Below are 21,366 nucleotides of genomic sequence, written 5' to 3'. Positions count from 1 at the left end.
CGAACAAATAGCAGCTTCGTTCTCTACCACCTGAGGCAAGGAGGATCAAAGGCCACAGGAGCGTGTAGTGGCGTGGGAGATTATCCATATGCTAGGGTCATCATTGCACGAGCTCCGTGTGATGTCTATCAGGGATCTATTCCCATGCTATTGAGACACATGCGGCCACTTTGGAAGCAGATTGAGGTCTTGTGGGATAGCTAGCTCAGTATGCGACTTTCCTAGAGAAGTGGTATGCTCGTTTAGCTGATGTGAATGTTCATTTGAGTGGGATTCTTCGAGATAAAACAGAGAGCGTGATCTACCACTAAGAGAGACAGCTTTGATCGGGAATAGACGTTAAAGACATGTATTATAAAATAGAATCATAATTATATACTTGATGAGAGAGCCATTCTTGGTGAACTTTTCCTGTGCCGTGTAAATGTGTATATGGCCAGGGTGACAAAATTATAGGCGAGATTTCACGACCATGATATTCGAGTAGGAAGCGCACTGGCACTCAAATTGATTTGGATCAAGATGATAACCGTAAGAATCAAGGTTGCCAAAATGACCTGGGCGCAGGGATTTGGTCAGAATTCGGAGGTCGAGCATCGTCCTAGAGGGCCCTGGGGAACTTACAGCAAGTAATAAAATCCCCACCGAGTTCAACTCCCATCCTCCGGCATAGATCTTCCCACGAGAAATGGCATTTTGTTGTCTCCAAAATCGAATCGCGCCTATCAGGGCGATGATAACAGCCGCACAGTGACAGGCAACCGAGAGCGGGATACCGACTTCGTGAAACGACAGGCGATCGACTTCCACCAGCGACCGTTGTAGACGGAAAAGTTGAGCAACGAGTACCCCTTGCATAGCGACAACCGTGGACGTGCGAATATACGCAAGAAATGTCCTTTCCAAGGCTGTAATGCTGTCAATTAAATTGCCAACAGCGTATCGAGAGCACAACGTACCAAAGTAATCTCGATTGCTTTTCTGCGGCACGGTCAGGGTAACATTTCGACTCCAGAAGCGACAAATCCAACCCCAGGTGCCCTTGCGGTCTTTGCGTGCGCGGCGGGAATCGGCTCGAGATGGAGTCCGACGCATGGGCATGTGATGCTCATCGCCAGACGAAGCCGACGGGCTGGAGTAATCTAGCTCATTGTCTTCGTGCGTTTGGATCGAATGGAGCTCTAATGCATGCCGATCGTCATTGCGGGTGTCGTGAGCGGGTGTCGGGCGGGAGTCGGTCAGGATTGCGTTGGGAGGCTCATCGGGAGCAGGAGGATTACCAGGTTCGGTCATGATGTGAGATGGTCGGGAATGGCAAATGAGAGCATGGCTGTTCTCAAGAGGGGGTTTTGAAGAGTGAAAGTCCGACAGGGATTGTTCCTGGGTTCCCCACGGCCCCGGGGGTCGGCTCTATCCGAACAAACGTCTGCCCCGCAGAGGATGGGGTTGACTCTTTGGATGCCATTGAGTCCTCATAAAGGTTGGTAGAATATAGATAGAGATATTAAGCTTACATTTTATATTTCACACTAAATATACTTTATTTGTTTATTCTACGCCATTGAAAACACCCCTGCATCCGTTTCTCATATTGACCAATCAGAGGCCATAGAATGGGGATTGCACCATTTTGGTTCATGATGTCGGAATATGCTTAGCGGGTTCACCAGGTCATGGTAATTACTGATAAGCATTTACTAGTAATTACTACATAGTATGTTGAAAGTGTTCCCTACTGGTGACCTGGCGAGGTAAATTGTCAGGTCATACCTGAGTTTGTTACCAGTGGCTACATCTAGGATCCTCTACGGAGTAGTAACGACTATATAACTAAGATCTACTAGTAAATACTAGTAAATACTAGGACCCACTCTATACTGCTTTGCCCACTTCTATAAAGTATAGAGTCCTCCCCAGAAGGGACATTTCATTAACCTGGATATTGTCAGTGAAACAAAGATCAAGCAGAACAATCAAAATCTTGACCTTTGGCCTAGATTTACACTGCAGAGGTTTACATCTATAGTGCGGACATCTTTGGAGTTTGTAACTGGGCCACTTATCGCCGACCTCTCGATGATGTGAATGCGTGCCCCTTCTTTGAGGTTAATATCGTACTCTCCATCGCATATGCGAAGAGGACGATGTGACTTGGGCGTCTCTATGCTGAGCCTAGCTCGCTGGTACTAGTGGCTAGGCCTTATCGAGTACTTATTGTTTTTAGATGAGTGTTAAATGATATAGTTGGTTTTATGCTATGTACAAAGTGTATATTGTTCGTTATTTTCGACCCCCTAACTGCCTGATGAATCTTCGAAGCAAAGAACAAAAGTACCTACATGCTAAGCTAGGATGTCCACCAACTGATACCACACTCGCCGATATTTCATCTTTTATCTGTTTTATCTGTTTTATTGGATTTCAATATATGATTAATGCTCACTACAATTAGGTATTTGAGAAACCCAAGTACATGGTCGAAGAGGAATCAATTTGCTACTAGACAAAGTTTTCCATTGAGCATGGCGAACAGGATAGCCAACTGACTAATTCGTTACTAGGAATAGCTTCCCTTAAGCCCTGCAAAAAAAAAGAGCATTCTCTACTAGAAAGTATGATTGGTCTAAGGTCGTGGACGTAGCCTAAGGTAGTTAGTGGCAATAATATAAAGAGAGTAGTCGTATTTAGCCAATATGTACAGAGTACTTTCCAATGTTAGACCAGTATTTTCACGTACTTGAGGTCATTTCTTGATTTTTCAACCGAACGATCAAATATGAAGTGGTTCAAAGCCGAAACGCACATTTGTTGACGGCCCGTGACCCGAAAAGGAAATGTTATCCCCCAACGCAAACTCGCCACATATAAAGCAAGTCGGCCGATTATAATTGACCTGACAAGCTTGACTATCTATATAACTGTGGGGCAGGCAAGGATATACCCCTCCATCTAGATTCTCGTGGAATAACACCCGTGTTAATTACTAGCATTCTCGGCTTTACATCGCCGGAACCCGTGCGGGGCGTAATATCTTTATCTTCACCCTCAAGACACACAATATAATTGTCCCACGACTTTGCGGGGTGCGCAGAGATGTGTACGACAATGTTACACATTATATCACTCTTCAATTATGTGAATATATAAATAGAACAGGTGCCTGCCGCGTTCTAACGGGTGTATCATATTCACTATCATATAATAATGTCCCTTTCACAACGCGTCGTCATCATTGGAGCCGGTATCGTGGGTACTAACCTCGCCGATGAGCTGGTCTCCCGAGGATGGAATAATATCACCGTCGTTGAGCAGGGCCCGTTGCACATGCCGGGCGGATCGACCTCACATGCCCCCGGACTCGTATTTCAGACAAACCCCTCTAAGACAATGACGCACCTCGCTCGATACACAGTCGAGAAGCTTCTATCGTTAGAGAAGGACGGACACAAATGCTTCAATCAAGTGGGCGGTCTCGAAGTAGCAACCACCCCCGCACGCCTGGAGGATCTGAAGCGGAAACATGGATACGCCTCATCATGGGGAATCGAGGCCCGGCTACTCAGTGCTGAGGAGTTCCTCAAGATATATCCGCATCTGAACAAAAATATTGTTTTGGGCGGTCTGCATATCCCAAGCGATGGTCTCGCACTAGCAGCCCGAGCAACACAGCTGCTGATTGAACGGACAAGCAAGGCCGGTGTTCGCTATCTGGGTCATACTCCCGTGACAGGAATTGAACTGGATGGCCGGCATGTCACAGGGGTCACTACTTCAACTGGCACTATCCAGGCAGATATTGTTATCTCTTGCGCTGGGTTCTGGGGTGTGGAATTGGGTGCCATGGTCGGTGTAGAAATTCCTTTGCTCCCACTGGCGCACCAATATGCAAAGTCCACAGCAGTACCAGCTCTCGCTGGGCGAGATATTAACACTTTGCCCAATGGAATGAATGCCGAACTCCCAATCCTCCGGCACCAGGATAAGGGCCTTTACTACCGTGAACATGGTGGACAGTACGGTATTGGATACTACGGACACCGTCCAATGCCCGTCGTTGCGTCATCACTAGGGCTCACCCCCAAAGATGTTGATGAACAAAATATGCCCTCCCGTCTCGATTTCACAGCCGAAGACTTCAACCCAGCTTGGAAAGAATCTCAAAAACTTCTTCCCACTCTTCAGGACACAGAGATCGCAGATGGCTTCAATGGCATCTTTTCCTTCACACCCGACGGTGGTCCAATCCTCGGCCAGCCATCCCACCTTGACGGCTTCTACGTAGCCGAGGCCGTATGGGTTACACACTCAGCTGGCATCGCCCGAGCTCTAGCTCAAATACTCACAACCGGCCGATCAGACATCGACGTGTCCGAATGCGAGCTATCCCGCTTCGAAGAAGTCCAAGTTAATCGAGACTACGTGAGCGAGACCTCACAGCAGAACTTTGTTGAGATATATGACATTATCCATCCGCTCCAGCAGCGGGCCTCGCCCCGCAATTTGCGTGTTAGTCCATTCTACTTCCGCCAGCAGGAGCTGGGGGCATTCTTCCTCGAGACTGGAGGCTGGGAGCGACCGTGGTGGTATGAGGCGAACAAAGATCTGGTCAAGTCCCTCCCGCCATCATGGAAGCCTGTTGATCGGGATCCCTGGTCAGCACAGCTTCATTCTCCTATATCTGCTGTTGAGGCGTGGAAGACGCGTAATGCTGTTGCTATGTTTGATATGACTGCTTTCCATCGGTTCGAAGTGTGCGGTCCTGGGGCAGTTTGTTTGCTTCAGCGGCTGACTACGAGTGATATCACTACCAAACCAGGGACCGTTACGTATACTCTCCTCTTGAATAACCACGGCGGCATTCGGGGTGATATTTTTGTACTACGACTTAAAGATAATGTGTTCCAGATTGGAGCAAACACTGCGACAGATCTTGCGTATCTTACCAGAGAAGCTCGAGTACAGGAACAGAATACTCCCGGAAAATGGATCCAAGTCCGCGATATTACAGGCAGCACATGCTGCATCGGACTATGGGGTCCTCGAGCTCGGGATGTTATTACTGGAATCAGCAACATCGACCTTTCCAACAAGAGTTTTTCCTACTTCAGTCTGAAGAAAGTAGTTCTCGCCGGTATCCCAGTTACAATGATCCGAAAGTCCTACGTCGGCGAACTAGGCTGGGAAATTCAAACCAGTGCTGAGTACGGCCGGCGGCTATGGGACACAATCTGGCAAGCTGGAAAGCTGCACGGACTCATTGCTGGAGGCCGCAGTGCGTTCAACTCAATGCGCCTCGAGAAGGGATACCGGACATACGGCGTGGATATGACGACAGAGCACAATCCGTTCGAAGCTGGTGTTTCCTTTGCTGTGGACGCAAACAAGAAAGATGACTTTGTTGGCAAAGCGGCTCTCCAACGCCTTTCTACCCAGGTACCTTCCCGGCGACTGAGAGCTTTGACTGTCAAGGATGGTCGCTCCATGATTCTTGGTAAGGAGCCTGTGTTCTACAATGGAAAGGCGATTGGGTATGTAACGACCGCGGCGTTTGGGTACACGATTGGCAGGCCAATCGCCTACGCCTGGCTTCCTGGGGGTGTGGGCGAAGGCGAGGCAGTGGAGATTGAGTATTTTGGAAAGCGTATCAGGGCGACTGTTGAGGTAGAGTCGCTTTATGATCCTGAGATGAATCAGCTCACCCAGGATAGCTCGTCTTTGATGGCTGGACTGCAGGCTTCTTTCAAGTCACGACTTTGATAGCTATGCATGTCCTCACAGAGGGGGTAATCAAATCCTATACATAGAAGACACATTTTGCACATTTACGAAAATTTTACCACCGATGTCCTATCCTATATTTTATAGTCGATTTCTCGTAGATGCCAACTATGCCGTCATTCAAGGAAGAAACATCTAAAACGGAGAATCATTTCAGAGAAGATATATGAAAAGACTACCAGAACTCATAAGCCCAAGTATTCAAGATCCAAGATAAAATACAGGAGAAAACAACAACAAGGGCAAATAGGCACCGAGGGGAAAAAGCAAAGAACATGTACCCCCAAAACGGAGATGTATTCCTGAACAATGATAAAATTCGACCACAGCAAAAACAACACTGGAAACACTTTTGTGTAAGTCTTTCGTTTCCTTGTTATGTTATGATAATTGACTCATTGGTTTCTACAGATGGTAAGTGCTTTATGATATCCATGGATGGAATATCATCTTTACTAGATTGATCTTCCTCATCTTACTCCCTTTCTCTTCTCTTCTATGAAATACCTATTTATTGTCTTCGAGTGTATATCCTTCAATCTAAGACCTAAGACTTTATGCAACCAATGTTCACATGTTGTCCACAAATTTTTTGAACAATTTACAAAATTCACCCGCAAAAAAGAACTAACCACCCAAGTCTAGACCAAAAAGGAAAAAGCCCCCAAATACAAAAAAGAAATCGCTCCCTCGAGGAATCGAACCTCGGTCTTCCGCGTTCATCAGTAATGACTAGCGAAAATCATAACCACTAGACCAAGGAAGATGTTCACCAGCCTAGTACCCGGCTACTAATCTTGGAGTAGGTCAATAGTCATCGGAATCAGGGAAGAATGATATGGGCGTATGCGATACGAATAAGGATGGTCGGTATCATAATGGTCATAACCATTAAAGAGATCATACAGAAGTAGGTTTACAATGAGTAGGTATTGGGTTGGGAGCTGTAACGGTTGTATTGGTTGCCTATATAATTTCTGGGTGGGGCTCGATACGGGGATGGAATGGAAATTGGTGATAAAAGGCTAAGTTTTCACAGGGACAGAGATCATATTTCGGCATGGTGAGGGGATACGAGACGAGCTCTGCTGATAGGTCCACCCCTACATCTTTGAATTTAGATTTGAAGACCTCCACTTCGGCGCACACGTCGTCGCTGGTTACACCTTCGGAGATATTGTCGGGTATTTGACACAGAATAGTGCGTAGTTTGGGAAGGATTTTTTCCTCAAGTACTTCGAGCAGGAAACTGAGTGGTAGAGGAGTGCCTTGCTCGTATCGGATGGTAAGTCTCTCAAGATTATGTGGGAGGACTATCTCTCCCTCCTCACTCCCAAGCATTGAATGATGCGTGGCTATGACTTCCTTGAGAACATCGAAGGAATCGAGACTGAGACCAAAGCTTGCGCCACCGTAGATGTCTACATCTAAGTACTCTAAGGATTTAGATTGGTGCAAGCTCAACTCCTCAGAAAAGAACAGATAATCATCTTCCTCGTACGCAGATTGTAGTGACACAGGAAGTCTGATGGTCAGCCGTTCCAAAGCACGTGGATACTGAACGATGAGCTCCAACTCTTCAGCGTCGATTTGGCAGTTGAGCAGCAGCAACTCCTTCAGATCTGTGCGAGGAATTTCGATTGTTTCACCTAGCAAATTATATTCCCGAAATCTAGCACCAGTGATGCACAGCTTTTTTAAATGGCGGAGGGTAAAAATTGTGTTATTGAACTCGACGATAGGCTGATTCGCCTCCCCCTCTAAGTAGGGGTCGAAATCCGAATTGGCTCCAATGTGACCTGTTTTTTTTTGTAAGAATAGATACTTCCGACAAGCCCTGAGCTCGGGAAACTTACATGTTCGCAATGCGGGGATCAAGTCTTTCAGGTTGCTTCGGGTAAAATATGTGTACTTGAACAGCCCTTCCGCCCAAGCGTTGATCAAGAAGCCCTCTTCACAAGGATCGAATCCAAGGCTGAACGGATCTGACGCATCGCCAAGAGGGTACCCTTGAGATTCCATCTGCATTAGAAAATCTTCCAAGCATGATTCCATCACAAATGAATCCTGGGCATCGGTGTTAATTTCGGTAAGCAGGTCTTGTAGTGCTGCTTGTGGCGTGGGGTCTCCACTCGGGCGGAGAGTTTTTCTCATGACCAGTGTTTGCAGATTTTGCAATTTGACGAGAGCTTGATAGAAAGGGACAGAGTAGCCAGCAAAGTCTGAAAATCCGGTATCATCGGAGTGTCGCACTTCCTTAACAAGTGCTGCCAAGTCTGGGCGACTGGACACAGTATTGGCGAAACGGCGAGCATTCTCTATCCGCTTTAGTCGGACGGGCTGATATATGACATGTTCGAGTTCTCGATGAAAATATTTACATGTCTGTGCGAGCCTGCTGATATGCTGGGGGCTTTCTTCGTCGCGAAGATACTGGAATATCATAAACCAAATCTCCAGTGGAAATATTGGCAGAGGCCCGGCCATGATTGGACAATTTCTGATCCAGACAGTCCAATTAGAAAGATGAATCACACTGGATTGATAATGGGTCAGGCCACTACCCACACATACAAAGGTTAACGAGTAGACGCGGGCCCAGAACGGATATGGCCATGTGTTCAGGCTTCCACGTTTCCCGGGGCCAAGCATTAGGCTTACATAATGAACCCAACCTGTTGGAGCACCTGGGCATGTGCCTAGTTTCCTGGGCCGTCCTTGACATTCATGGGTACCTATTATCTGGAATTTTTTTTTCTCTTCATCTTGCCGAAATATAGCTCCTTTTTTGTTTATATTTTAGACACTATTCTTATAGCAGTATATTGCGACAATATTAGTCATTCTGTGACCTCTCCACGTTCAACTAGTAAATGCAACGCTAGTGGCTTACACCGAGGAAGTCGTCCGATGCAATATGCACGGATGCCCGTAACTTTTGGAAAATTTTTCAGTTATAACAGACACCGGTCAAGTCTAGAGCTAAGACTCCAAGTCAAAATAATACTAGCCATGGCTAGAGGCAAAGTGGGGGCTTAATTAAGCTGCGCGAGTGGCTGATTTCTTAGACAAAAGCTTCTAGCGCCTCTTTAGGGGTCATCAGATAAGATTGAATGAGCGGTTTTATCTGAGACTTTTTTTTTGGCTTATCTTGGCAATACTTTTTCTCTGCTTTTTTCCTCTCTGTGTTCTTCTTCTCTTTACATTGTGATCTAAGTCGTGAGATCTCATTCTGCACGATTATCATGTCGCTTGTTAAAGAGGTCAACGTCGATCCCATCGGTGGAGACTCGAAGAACCCCCGCAATGAAGCCGTCCCACTTGATGCGCCCGTCAGCCTGCTGGGTGAAGGTAGTCCAGGTGTTCGTCGTATAGAAATTATTACTTCACACTTTCGCTTGGTCGATAGAATCTGTCTGTTTTTTGCTATTTTCCTGATCGCTTATGTGTACGGCTTGGATGGAACTGTTCGCTATACTTACCAGGTACATATCTCGCATTTCTGACGTCAAGGCGTGTCGACGAGAATATAGCATCACTAACTCATATTTTGGACAGCCCTATGCTACGCAGAGTTATGGCCAACATAGTCTTCTTGCAACCATCAATGTTCTCCGCGCCGTCATCGCTGCTGCTGCACAGGTATGGATACCCAGAAACCAACAATGTATCACAGCAGCTGACCTTTCATTACAAAGCCTACGGCGGCAAAGATTGCAGATGTATTCGGTAGAGTGGAACTCATCCTCGTTTCAATCGTCTTTTATACTGTGGGTACTATTGTGGAAGCATGTGCCACGAGTGTGGAGGGTTTCGCCGCGGGAGCTGTTATCTATCAGGTAAGATATGCGCGCATCTCCAGTCTTGATCTGTGTCTAATATTTTCTAGATCGGATACACCAGTATCATGCTTCTGGTCGAAGTCCTCATCGCCGATGTGACTTCCAGCAGATCTCGTCTTCTTTTCTCCTATATCCCGGCCTTGCCGTTTATTGTGAGTGTTACATATACTTCCACACACAAATCACAACTTATTAACACACCGGAACTAGATCAACACCTGGGTCAGCGGTGACTTGACTGCTGCCGTTCTCAAAGCCACCACATGGCAATGGGGCATTGGCATGTTTGCTATCATCTATCCCGTGTGTGCTCTTCCTCTGATCGCAGTCCTTTTTGTCGTCCAGCGACGCACAAAGAAGACTGGGGCGCTTGACTCTTACAAGAGCTCTCTCCAGACGCTAGGAAAGAGCAAATTGGCCGTCGAACTGTTCTGGCATCTGGATATCGTCGGCAACATTCTCTTGATTGGTATGCTGGCTTGTATTCTTGTTCCATTTACTCTTGCTGGAGGCGTGACTGCACAGTGGAAGACTGCAAAGGTCATTGCGCCGCTTGTTATAGGCTTTTTGCTCATCCCGGTCTGGGTTTTCTGGGAGAAGACCTGCAAACACCCGATGTTGCCATTCAAGGTGAGTCAAATAATCGATGCGACATTCATGATTTTCACTGACTCGATTTGGCTCTAGCTTCTCCAAGACCGTGCTGTCTGGGGTGCCCTCGGAATCCCTATCATGCTCAACACAGGTACGTCCTTCAGGATGCCATCCATATTGTAGATTTAACATTTTTCTTTGCAGCGTGGTATCTGCAAGGTGATTTCCTATACACCGTGCTATGCGTCAGCTTCGACGAATCAATCAGTAGTGCCACTCGGATTACATCTCTTTACAGTTTTGTTTCCGTTATCACAGGCGTTGTTCTCGGGCTCATCGTCATGAAGGTTCGCCAGTTGAAGCCCTTCATCGTGGCTGGAACCCTCCTCTTCATGGTTGCGTTCGGAATCCTCATCTATTTCCGCGGTGGCGCTACGAGCTCCAGTCATTCCGGCGTCATTGGCGCGCAAATTTTGCTGGGTATTGGTGAGTTATCGCCTGCGCTCTATCACTGATTGAATATAGCTGACAAAAGTCCCAGCTGGTGGAATGTTCCCCTACCCAGCTCAAGCCAGTATCCAGGTTGCATCCAAGCACGAACGTGAGTATTCCCCAACAGACTTTGGCCTACCAAATAAATACCTCAAGGACTAACAATTCCAAAGATCTCGCTGTCATCACTGGTCTCTTCCTCGCCGCCTACAACATTGGTAGCGCACTGGGAAACACCATCTCTGGCGCGATCTGGAACCAAGTCTTGCCTTCTGAACTGAGTCATAGACTCGGCAACGAAACCCTCGCTGCGTATGTCTACGCCCAGCCACTTGCGTTTGCTGCTGTCAACCCTGTGGGTACGCCCGACCGAGATAATGTCATTCTCGCCTATCAGAAGACACAGCGTCTGCTGTGTATCACGGGTATCTGCTTGACAGTCCCTTTGATTGCATTCGCCCTGGTTATTCGCAACCCGACACTCACGAAGGAGCAAAGTCTTGCCAAGGCGGAGGCGGAGAGTAGTGATTCTGATTTTCCTCCGAGGTGAAACAGGGGTATGTTCCAAGTTTGAGTGCAACTTTTCGGGTCTCGCTTACTACATCTTTCGGAAACTATCCATTGTTTTAGTTTGTTAGCTTAGTGTCTGCTAAATACCTTGCAAGTCAGAGACAGGTGATTGGCAGTTCTTATATTACTATCCGGTCTCCATATCTGGCTGTGCTTCTCCTCAACCGGGCCTTCGTGACACCCGGGGCTGTCAAGTCTAGCTTTGAGAGTCATAATTATATCTCGCATCCAGTATAGGTACTCCAATTCTCATAATTCCCCGTTCATTCCAATATATATGTATGACAAGTCTACTCCATTAGAGGCTGGCACGCATAACCCAAGCACGTATGGTCACCTCCAGGGGCAATCCAAAAAGATCCTTCCCTCATTTATGTCGATCGGTGATTAATCACAGATCACCCCACGGTTGCCCCGGTCCAAGACGAAGGCGTGTGAAACATACCTATCTCTTCTGCCGATCACTGCAGCCCAATAAAGAACTTCGTCGACCGGTCCTCGGTATCAGTGATCAGCGATAAAATCGATCGTGGCACTATACTTGTAGTCCGATCCCACAGTTTCAAAAGTACCGAATTCCAATAAACGCTACTTCGTGTAGCAGTGTCACATACTTCGACCCACTTAGACGCAGAAAAAGGGGCCTAGGAAAATTTCGAATCAATAAACCGCTGATCTTTAAAACTGGACAGAAGTCGGATCTATTTAATGAAGATTACGCCATCTAACTCCAGAATGTAAACATATCTTCTCACGCCCATTGCCTCACGACGGGTTAAGCTTAATTACCATCCAGCCGCCAAATTCTATACAGACCCCTTCTATCAGCAAAGCAACCATGTCCACCCCTACTGAAAATAAGGAACCACGCCGAATCCTCCTCGTCAGTGTACCCCGCACTGCCTCGAATCTCCTCTTAAAGATTCTAAACATCCCCAACCAACCAAATGTCGTGAGCAGCCCAAAGGGCGGCTACTTCTTCTACGATGCCTTCATGACAACAGTCCGAGGCGGTCGCTTGGACAGGCCATTGGACCATTGGACAACAGCTGCAACGAACGAGACCAAAGCCGCGCTCCAAAATGGTTTCGACGGGCTAGAAGAATACTCTGCGCGCGCACGCGCCGAGAACAAGATAATGTTCGCTAAAGAACACGCCTACTGGTTCGTCAACCCGGGCTTCATGAGCACCTTTGACGGCGCCGAAAACACCGAGGATCTGAAAGAGTTCCGCGTATGCACGCCCGAACGCTATGGACCCACGCAGACATTCTCTGCCAATAACAAGACCATTATGCCGGATGAGTACCTGCGCACCTGGCAGATAGCCTTCATCATCCGTCACCCGGCGCTAGCTTGGCCGTCGATGTACCGTGCTATGATGAAGTTGTCTGAAGCCGGGTTCATGGACGACGATGGTATGAGGGGCGCATCGATCACTAACATGAACATGGAGTGCACGCGGAGATTGTTCGATTGGTGTCTTGAGCAGCCGGATCAGCCTGTCACGCCTTTAGTTATTGATGCACATGATGTTATTCATAACCCCGGTGCGGTGATGAAATTCTGTGAGAAGGCTGGCCTGGATACCGCGTCTATACAGTTTGAATGGAATGGCTCGGACAAGAAGTCTGAGAATTGGACGCCGGAGAGTGCGAATGCGGGGAATCCTGAGGAGCAGGCGATGCATAAGATTGCTGCTTCTGTTATGTTGTCGACTTTGGAGGCATCGACTGGGGTTGTTAAGTGTAAGGCTCCTGCGTCGGTTGATATTGATGCGGAGGCTGCGAAGTGGCGTGTTGAATTTGGGGGGCGAGGTTGCTGCGCTGATTGAGAAGGCTACTCGAGAGTCTATGCCGGATTATGAGTATTTGAGGGCTAACCGGATTACTGTCTAAATTGACCTGTAATGTGTTAATGACTTTGGGGTTTCGGATACATATTTTCTTTTCTTTTTTTCCTATTAGACCATGTATTGATGAATCAATAGTTACACTAAAGAAGTGTTTGTCAATGTCAGATATCCTATAGTAGTACGCTGTTAGGATGTCGTGTCAGAGAGAGAGCTATGTGTCCTAGGGTGATGTTTTCCTCATCCCTCTCCCCTAACACCATTATCCATCTCTCCCTCTCCCTCTCCCTCTGCCTATATTTGAACTTTTTGCTATCTTTCTCATTTGGTATATTCTTCTGCCTCTAGATAGCTTCATCCATCAGTTCATGAAGGCCATTGCTTATCGACCACCCTTACTTCTTCACACTTGAATGATTTCCGAGGTTAGTCAACATGGCTCAGAACCTTCATCATTTTGTTGATCCTGATCAGGAGATGCTTTTAAGCAACGACCCCAACATTACATTATGGCTGAAGCTTAGTTTACTGGTAAGAGCATGGCTATGCCGTTGTGTTGCCCGTAACTTGGAGCAAGAAGTCAGTGTTGCATTCCCCAAGCTGTGGTACGCAAATGATTTTATGAAAGAAATCAAGTATATCATGGAGAAAAGGCGCTTCGGCAACACCAAGAGGGCGTGTTTTGAGATCTGGGACGCTCGGCTCGAGGATTTCTCGACAATTGATGAGTTTGTTGCGGCATTGAAACAGAGACTACATACAGCAATTGATCTCGAAGCCAACGTTCTGCCTTACATGCTTTAATTATCATGATGCGACCAATGTTCAGAGTGCCTTTGTTGCGCGATTTTGTAGTGCTTCATGACATGAACTTGAGAATAGGGGCAGATTCACATCGAGTATATGCAGATTCAAGTCCCATGCTCGAAACAACAGAGGGAAATTTTAACGACACTTGCACTAATGTTCTCAACCATGTGAAGGATATTGGACTTGACCAGAGAGTGACAGCCCTGGGGCCGTTAGCACTCAATGCGTAGAGGCTAATAATACCTTGGGGGCGGATTAGGAGCCGACCCAACCCCGCTTTTGAGTGAGGCTGAAATTTATCTTGCATCTCCAACATCTTATTTTCACATCTGAGCTCCAAACATTCTGATTTGACCTTTTGTATTGGCGGTGCTAATTGCCAAAATGAGCTTTGGGTTTGGTATCGGGGATTTCCTCGCAGTTATCGAGCTTGCCAAGGAGATTCGAAAGGGTTTTGTAGAAGCACCTGTTCAATTTAAGAATATTTCCGATGAGTATGTCGATCTTAAATTTGAGCTTACCTTTCATTTTTTCATACCTGCTTTACTAACAGAAAATCGTTGACAGAGTCAGAAGCCTTTCGCTAGTGCTGCAAGATGTGGAGATCGACATATCCGCGAAGGAGCTTAGCAGCCAGCAACAGGCTGACCTACGCAAATTATCGACGAGTTGCCACGAGGTTCTCGTAGACATCTCAAAGACAATCGAGGACTACACAGAACTATCGAGTACTAAAGACGGAAAAAGAAACATGGCGAAGCGGGCGTGGAAACGCCTGAAATGGGAACCAAACGACATTCAAGAACTTCGCCTTCGAATTGGCACCAATATCGCACTACTGACTGCATTCAATGGCCAAATTATAAAACGCGGTGTGGAAAAACTGGTACAGCATCAAGAGGAGGAAGCGCGCCAGGAAGTGCTTGATTGGCTCTCACCGTCAAATTATGCCACCCAGCAAAGCGATTACATTGCTCGACGTGAAGAAGGTACTGGACAGTGGTTCCTGGACTCGCCCGAGTTTAAAAATTGGATTTCTGGCTCAAAGCAAATGCTCTTCTGTCCTGGCATTCCAGGTGGTGGGAAAACAATTCTAGCGTCCGTTGTGATTGATGAGCTCTACGATCGATTTCGCAGTGGAGGCGAGGCTGCTATCGCGTATCTCTACTGCAATTACAACAGACATGATGACGAAAGCGCTATTGCGTTGTTATCGAACCTTTTGAAACAATTGGCCCAGTCGCAGCCATCGTTGCCGAGTAGCGTCCAAGAGATGTATGATGAACATATGGCCAAAAGAACCAGACCTTCAATGGGCGAATTATCGAAGACCATTATCCAAATGCTATCAAAGACGAGCGAGTTTCCAAAGGTTTATATTGTGATTGACTCTTTGGATGAATGTCGGATGTATGATGGATCGCGAACAAAACTCTTGGATGCCATGTTTGAACTTCAAGATGCTTGCAACATAAACATTCTGGCTACTTCCCGGTTTATTCCTGGAATAACTGAAAGGTTTGAAAAACGACCAACGCTTGAGATCCGTGCTAGCACGGGAGATGTCAAGCGATATCTTCGGGGAAATCTGGCAATGCTCCCAGCATTTGTTTTACGCAATCCAGAATTGCAAACAGAGATTTCGACAGAGATAGCGATGGCTGTGGATGGAATGTGAGTGAATACTTACTGCTTGCTAGAAAATAATTTTAGTTTTCTAACAAGAACGTAGGTTTCTGCTTGCCCAGCTTTATCTCAACTCTTTGGTCGGCAAAAAATCCCCCAAAGCAATCAGATTGGCATTGAAAGGCATGTCATCGAGCACAAAGCAATACGATTCAGCCTATAACGATGCAATGAGACGCATTCAAGGGCAGATATCTGACCAAACAGAAATGGCCATGCAAGTCCTGGCATGGATTACTTGCGCCAAGAGACCGCTCACTACGGTGGAGCTGCAAACTGCACTAGCGGTCGAGATAGACGAGTCAGATTTTGACGAGGATAATCTCCCCGATCTAATTGACATGGTCTCAGTGTGTGCCGGCTTAGTGACAATTGACGAACAAAGCAATGTCATTCGACTTGTCCACTATACGACCCAGGAATTCTTTCAGCGCAATCAATCAACTTGGTTCCCAAAGGCAAACTATGATATCGGCAGCATCTGTGTGGCATATCTGTCATTCGATACTTTCAAAACAGGAAGTTGCCAAACAGAGGAAGATTTCGTATCGCGCCTAGCTGACTATCCTTTTGGAAATTATGCAGCTACTTTCTGGGGTAATCATATCCTAGAGAGCGTAGAGAGCGAAGCCGGCGTGGAAAAAGCTATGAGCGAGGATGCCATTATTGCGCTACTGCTAGACACACCGAAAGTCAACTCATGCATGCAGTTCATGTCTTCGTACGAGAATTCCCTTTACGACGCCCCCGTTATCGAATTTGGGGACAGTCTCTATCCGGGAAACACCTCGCTGCTTACTACAGGCCTGCATCTTGCGGCTTACTTTGAATTGCGTGATGTGGCCCAAAAGTTGATTTCACTTGGCAGTTCAGTGAACTGCATAGATGCTGTTGGAAAGACCCCCTTGTCATGGGCAGCAGAACATAACCGCCTAGAGGCTATAAAATTCCTTCTGGCAAATGGCGCAGATCCAAATATCAAAGACAGGAGGGGCAATATGCCCATATTTCTGGCAACTAAGGAATCCCACGAACAAGCAGTGGAGTTACTGCTTGAAGCAAATAGTGACTTACTGTCTAGTAACAACAATGGATTGTTCCCACTTCATGCCGCAGCCAAGCGTGGATCAGAGAAGGTTTCTCGTGTTCTTTTGAAACAAGGGCTTAATGCACACGCAAAAGATGAAAGCGGTCACACTCCGTTATTTAAGGCCGCTCAAAGTGATCATTTAAATTTGGTGCAGCTCTTTCTTGATTGGGACCTGGAGGTCAATCCCCAAGATATCGAACTGAATGCCTCTCTCTCAGTCGCAGCAATGTATGGGAATAAGGAAATAGTTCAGTTTCTCCTAGAGAAAGGTGCTGACGCCAACAACATCGAATACTCTGGTATGACACCACTCATGCACGCAATTTTACGCAAAACGTCAGCAATACAAGTATTGCTGAGCTGGGGTGTTGAATTGGAACTCAAAGGCGAGCAGGGTCCGACCGCACTACATTGCGCAGCAACCTCTGGGGAGGCAGAAGTGATTCAGCTCCTCGTAGAGGCTGGAGCTGATATTAACACTAAGGATAATGATGGCCAAACTCCTCTATATGCTGCTATAGACTGCAATTATCCAAAGTCAGTCCTTGCCCTGCTAAAGAGCGGCGGTGTTAAGTTGGAAAACAAAGACGACCAGGGTCGGACCGCACTTAGTTACGCAGTAACCTGTGCGAATCCAGAAGTGGCTCAACTTCTTCTGGACAATGGAGCTGATATTAGCACTCAGGATGATGATGGCCAGACACCTCTACACACTGCTGCAAGATACGGTTATTTAGAATTAGTTCTTACCCTACTGAAGTGTGATGGTGTTCAATTGGAAACCAAAGACCGCTGGGGTTTGACCGCACTAAGCTACGCAGCAGCCTATGGGAGTCCAGAAGTGATTCAGCTCCTTCTAGAGACTGGAGCCGATATTGATACTGAGGATAATGATGGTCGAAGTGTATTTTCTCATGCAGCATCGGAGAACAAATTCGCCAATCTCACCGTTCTTTTTACTTCGACCAGTATTAATAATATCCACCGACCAGACAAATCTGGCCTCACACCTCTGATTTACGCAGCAGTCCATGGAGACACAGAAGTGATTCAACTCCTCCTAGAAAATGGAGCTGATATTAATACCATGGACAACAATGGTCGAAGTGTGTTCTTCCATGCAGCATTGCAGAACAAATTCACCAATCTGACTGCTCTCTTCACTTCCGTCAATATAAAGAACATTCATCAGCCCGATCGATATGGCCGGACACCTCTACATGTTGCTACATCCAGTGGGCATTTACAATCAGTCCTCACGCTACTGAAAAGCGATGGTGTTGATTGTGAGGCTCAAGATGAGTTTGGTCGCACAGCACTGTCCGACGCCACACTGCGAAAGAGAGTTGACGTTATGGATGTCCTAAACGCATTTTCTGATACAAGCTCTCAAGTGACAGTTGACTTTGGAGTTGAAGGCACCTTTCAAGAAAGTCAGGATGGATGGTGTGATATTTGCCTAATCAATTTCTTGGAAAGTGAGGCTTTCTGGCGTTGCTCCACTTGTAATGAAGGGTCCTTCGATATCTGCGAAGTGTGCTATCATGTTGGAGCACGATGTCTGGATCGGTCTCATGACATGGGGTTACAGCCCAAAGGGGAGTCTGCTTCTGGGCCTGAAGAACCAGGCGTTTGCTTAGCTGTGGAGGAAACGGAACCAATCCACCTCGCTCAGGCCTTGACCAAGTCATAATCAACAGCAAGACGGTAGAACTGTCCAGCACTGCTCAACCACTACAATCTTTGAGTAGGAGTTGCCGCTAGAAGGAACATGCACAGCAAACGGTCTGGTTGGAATGAATGTAGAATGAGCGGTTGTGGGCTGAATGGGTTTGATAACGGACGTCTCAATCAGGATCCGTTGCGACTCTGGATGTACTCTGTGACACTTGTGATAGTGTGAATCATCGGACTTCATAATTTTCCTTATTGTTTTTGTTGTCTTTTCCCCTTTCCCCTTCAGAAGGACGCATTCTTCAAGGAAAGAGACGAGTTCTCAAGACGCAAGAGCCCCAAGTCAATTCAGACAGACACGGGCGATCATGATATGATTGATGGTATTTATTCTTAACAATGCGTAACGTCTGGTATGATTTGCAATTTCGCGACCCTCGATCATGAGCCCTACCTGTCTAGGACACCGAAATTCGTGTCTCATAAAGCTACATAAACACCACCTCTTTACTTCATAATCCCAGACTCAGCCGGGCGACACCACGCATGCAAGTGCCTGTTAGGGTAGTAAGCCGCGATGCACTCCCGCCATTGCATATCCTCCTCTGTCGTGCCATCAATAGTCAAATCAAACTGCCTGATCATGATCGCAAACGCGATGTACAACTCCGCCCAGGCCAAGTTCATACCAAAACACATGCGCGGCCCACGACTGAACGGAACCAGCCAGTGATCCAATTCACTCTTCCCGTTCCAGGAATTCTCTTTGTCTGCGCTCTCTAGCCACCGTTCCGGCCGGAACATAAGTGCATCCTTACCCCATACTTCCGCGCTCTGATGTACGTGCAAAATCGCCATCCCCACCACCGTCCCGCCGGGAATCTGCTGTCCTGCTATCACTGCGCCTCCTGGCGGAACGACGCGCGTTAGCGACACGCCAGACGGAATGAATCGCAGGGATTCTTTGATCACTGCCGTGAGGAGTGGTAGGGTCTCGAGATCTTTTAGCGATGGATGCTTTTCGACGTTGGGCCATACAGTCAGGAGCTCGGTCCTTAGTTGGGTTAGCAAGGCCTGGTTCTGCATTGCATGCCAATGGCCCATAAGCAACGTGTCAGCTACTGTGTTGGCGCCTGCGAAGATGAGTGTGAAGCCTTCATCGTGTAGCTCTGTCATATTCAAGACTTCCTTACTCCGGTATGATTCTGGATCGAGCATACGGTGGAAGAGAGTCTGGTGTGGTACATTATCAAGCTTCGAAGGACAATTTAGGACGACTTTAAGCTGTTGCTGGACGAGATCCCGGACCTGATATAGGCGTGGAGCTAGTTTCTGGGCATTTGGAATCAGGCGCATAACTAGAGCCGGTGGTACGGCGAAGATAAGATCTCGGATCATAGGGAAGTTCTTCATAAGTGGTATCATACGAAGGCTGGCGTCCATAGCTAGAATTAGAGGGTCGCTGAACGCCGGCGCATCAAGGGCGTTTATGCAGTTTCCGAATGTGAAACACATTATAGTGTCCAGGGTGTAGGATCGGAATGCATAGAGGAGGTCGACGGAGCTTTTTGATGCATTTGTTTTGGCAATTGAAGACGCAAGGCGAGTTGCCTATGGCCCGGTGATTTAGTATTTGTTGAGATATACTCACAAAAGCAATATATTACTCACATTTTGCCAGACCAGATGCTCAAGACTATTGATGGCTTTCTTGGAAAAAATGGGAAGAATCACCTCCCTTCGTTCTTTTGCCTGCGCATACTTCAAAAATGTAAAGGATCCAGATGAAACCCCGGGGGTTCGGTAAAGACCCGTATCCTTGTCCCACCTTTTGCTGCTATGGTAGATATCGTGGAACGCACCGGGGCTTCCGAAATGGAGCTTTTACATGTGAGTGATAGACCTATTTGAGCCCTATAACCCAAACAGGGAAGTGTAGAATGGGTTGATCATTCACAACTCACCTCATTCGGAGCAACACGGACAATATCGCCTATTATGAATGTTAAACAAAAAGACTCATAATCCCAATTAGTTCATACCATATTTCTTATGAAGACCAAAGAGCTCATGAACGGCAGACTCTTGCTTGATAACTTCTTTATATGCTTTCCAGCTCGACGTAGCCCCAGCCATCCAAGGCCCAGGGAATTTCCGCAGTGGGTGGAAGAAGACATTGTATACAACTCGGCCCAAGCCGTAAAGACCCGCAGCTGCCAACAAAAATAAGCAGACTAGTGTAGTCGCCATTATATTTTACTGAGACTTTTTTTTTCTATGCCAGCAAAGCAAAATTATGGAACGGCAGGACTTGAAATATATAGTTCGAACAAAATATAAGAAACTCCGAACTGGAGTGAAAATGTACCCGGCTGACCATTTTGCTAAAACCATCGCTATGACTCCAGATATGTCTCAACTGGCATGTAAGAATCTCATATTGAGCCAAGTCATGGTAGATTGTTCCTTTAGGTAGAAGCAGCAGTGACTGGCCTCTGAGCGGGGGAGCTGCTTGGCTCCTTTATGCCAGCAGTCCCATTTTATTCTCCAACGCATCAGCGCTTTTTCTTCCCCGCCTTTTTATTCATCTCAGACCCTCTTTATTGGGTGTGCATAATCTACTGATTTGCAATCAACGACTCTAACTTGTGAAATTCGTCGCTATCGTGTACAAACCCCTCCAATCAGTGGTGTCCGTTAACTTCAACAAAAGTACGCCAGTGCAACCCCACGTTGCCGATACCCTGAATATTCATGGAGAGCTGCAGTCAACTCATCTGCTAAATTTGGATGGTATTAAGTAGTTTATAGGAATGTGTCACCTAAGATTGATGTGCGTATTCCATATGGCTGTTGAATGGGCCTTGTGCCTTCTAGCGAAAAGTTCCTCGATCCCGTTTTAAAATAGGCGTTTATCAGAGCCATTTAACAGCGAGCTTAGCAGTCTACAGGATCTTCCGAGTTATGTTTCTCATCCG

At 46.8% G+C, this 21,366-nt stretch overlaps 8 protein-coding genes across 8 annotated transcripts; 5 read left to right on the top strand and 3 right to left on the bottom strand.

Annotated features, from left to right (window-relative positions):
- Positions 1-450: 450 nt before the first annotated feature.
- Positions 451-1,293, bottom strand: N7479_004632 (DUF202 domain-containing protein; the record flags this gene model as incomplete). The annotated part of the gene is made up of 1 exon (XM_057252329.1): positions 451-1,293. One exon carries the CDS (start codon positions 1,291-1,293, stop codon positions 451-453), a length of 843 nt encoding a protein of 280 aa, XP_057111654.1.
- A 1,911-nt stretch (positions 1,294-3,204) lies between these two features.
- N7479_004631 (GcvT family protein) lies at positions 3,205-5,757 on the top strand (the record flags this gene model as incomplete). The annotated part of the gene is made up of 1 exon (XM_057252328.1): positions 3,205-5,757. The coding sequence occupies one exon, from the start codon at positions 3,205-3,207 to the stop codon at positions 5,755-5,757; it is 2,553 nt and encodes an 850-aa protein (XP_057111653.1).
- Positions 5,758-6,744: 987 nt separating this feature from the next.
- On the bottom strand, positions 6,745-8,265 carry N7479_004630 (F-box protein; the record flags this gene model as incomplete). Its single annotated transcript, XM_057252327.1, has 1 exon — positions 6,745-8,265. One exon carries the CDS (start codon positions 8,263-8,265, stop codon positions 6,745-6,747), a length of 1,521 nt encoding a protein of 506 aa, XP_057111652.1.
- A 758-nt stretch (positions 8,266-9,023) lies between these two features.
- On the top strand, positions 9,024-11,256 carry sit1 (putative siderochrome-iron transporter Sit1; the record flags this gene model as incomplete). Its single annotated transcript, XM_057252326.1, has 9 exons — positions 9,024-9,263; positions 9,337-9,420; positions 9,477-9,617; positions 9,668-9,772; positions 9,831-10,250; positions 10,308-10,365; positions 10,419-10,700; positions 10,756-10,815; positions 10,880-11,256. 9 exons carry the CDS (start codon positions 9,024-9,026, stop codon positions 11,254-11,256), a joined length of 1,767 nt encoding a protein of 588 aa, XP_057111651.1.
- An 858-nt stretch (positions 11,257-12,114) lies between these two features.
- Positions 12,115-13,110, top strand: N7479_004628 (uncharacterized protein; the record flags this gene model as incomplete). Its single annotated transcript, XM_057252325.1, has 1 exon — positions 12,115-13,110. One exon carries the CDS (start codon positions 12,115-12,117, stop codon positions 13,108-13,110), a length of 996 nt encoding a protein of 331 aa, XP_057111650.1.
- A 453-nt stretch (positions 13,111-13,563) lies between these two features.
- On the top strand, positions 13,564-13,932 carry N7479_004627 (uncharacterized protein; the record flags this gene model as incomplete). The annotated part of the gene is made up of 1 exon (XM_057252324.1): positions 13,564-13,932. One exon carries the CDS (start codon positions 13,564-13,566, stop codon positions 13,930-13,932), a length of 369 nt encoding a protein of 122 aa, XP_057111649.1.
- Positions 13,933-14,322: 390 nt separating this feature from the next.
- Positions 14,323-18,177, top strand: N7479_004626 (ankyrin repeat domain-containing protein; the record flags this gene model as incomplete). Its single annotated transcript, XM_057252323.1, has 4 exons — positions 14,323-14,432; positions 14,512-15,612; positions 15,671-18,065; positions 18,115-18,177. The coding sequence occupies 4 exons, from the start codon at positions 14,323-14,325 to the stop codon at positions 18,175-18,177; spliced, it is 3,669 nt and encodes a 1,222-aa protein (XP_057111648.1).
- A 718-nt stretch (positions 18,178-18,895) lies between these two features.
- N7479_004625 (cytochrome P450) lies at positions 18,896-20,524 on the bottom strand (the record flags this gene model as incomplete). Its single annotated transcript, XM_057252322.1, has 4 exons — positions 18,896-19,999; positions 20,060-20,269; positions 20,353-20,381; positions 20,431-20,524. The coding sequence occupies 4 exons, from the start codon at positions 20,522-20,524 to the stop codon at positions 18,896-18,898; spliced, it is 1,437 nt and encodes a 478-aa protein (XP_057111647.1).
- Positions 20,525-21,366: the final 842 nt, after the last annotated feature.

The sequence above is a fragment of the Penicillium vulpinum genome, assembly GCF_028829585.1.
Source record: "Penicillium vulpinum strain IBT 29486 chromosome Unknown utg000002l_segment0_segment0, whole genome shotgun sequence".
Classification (NCBI taxonomy): Eukaryota; Fungi; Ascomycota; class Eurotiomycetes; order Eurotiales; family Aspergillaceae; genus Penicillium; species Penicillium vulpinum.
Note: the sequence above shows the minus strand (reverse complement) of the source record. Positions and strands in the feature narration are given on the sequence as shown.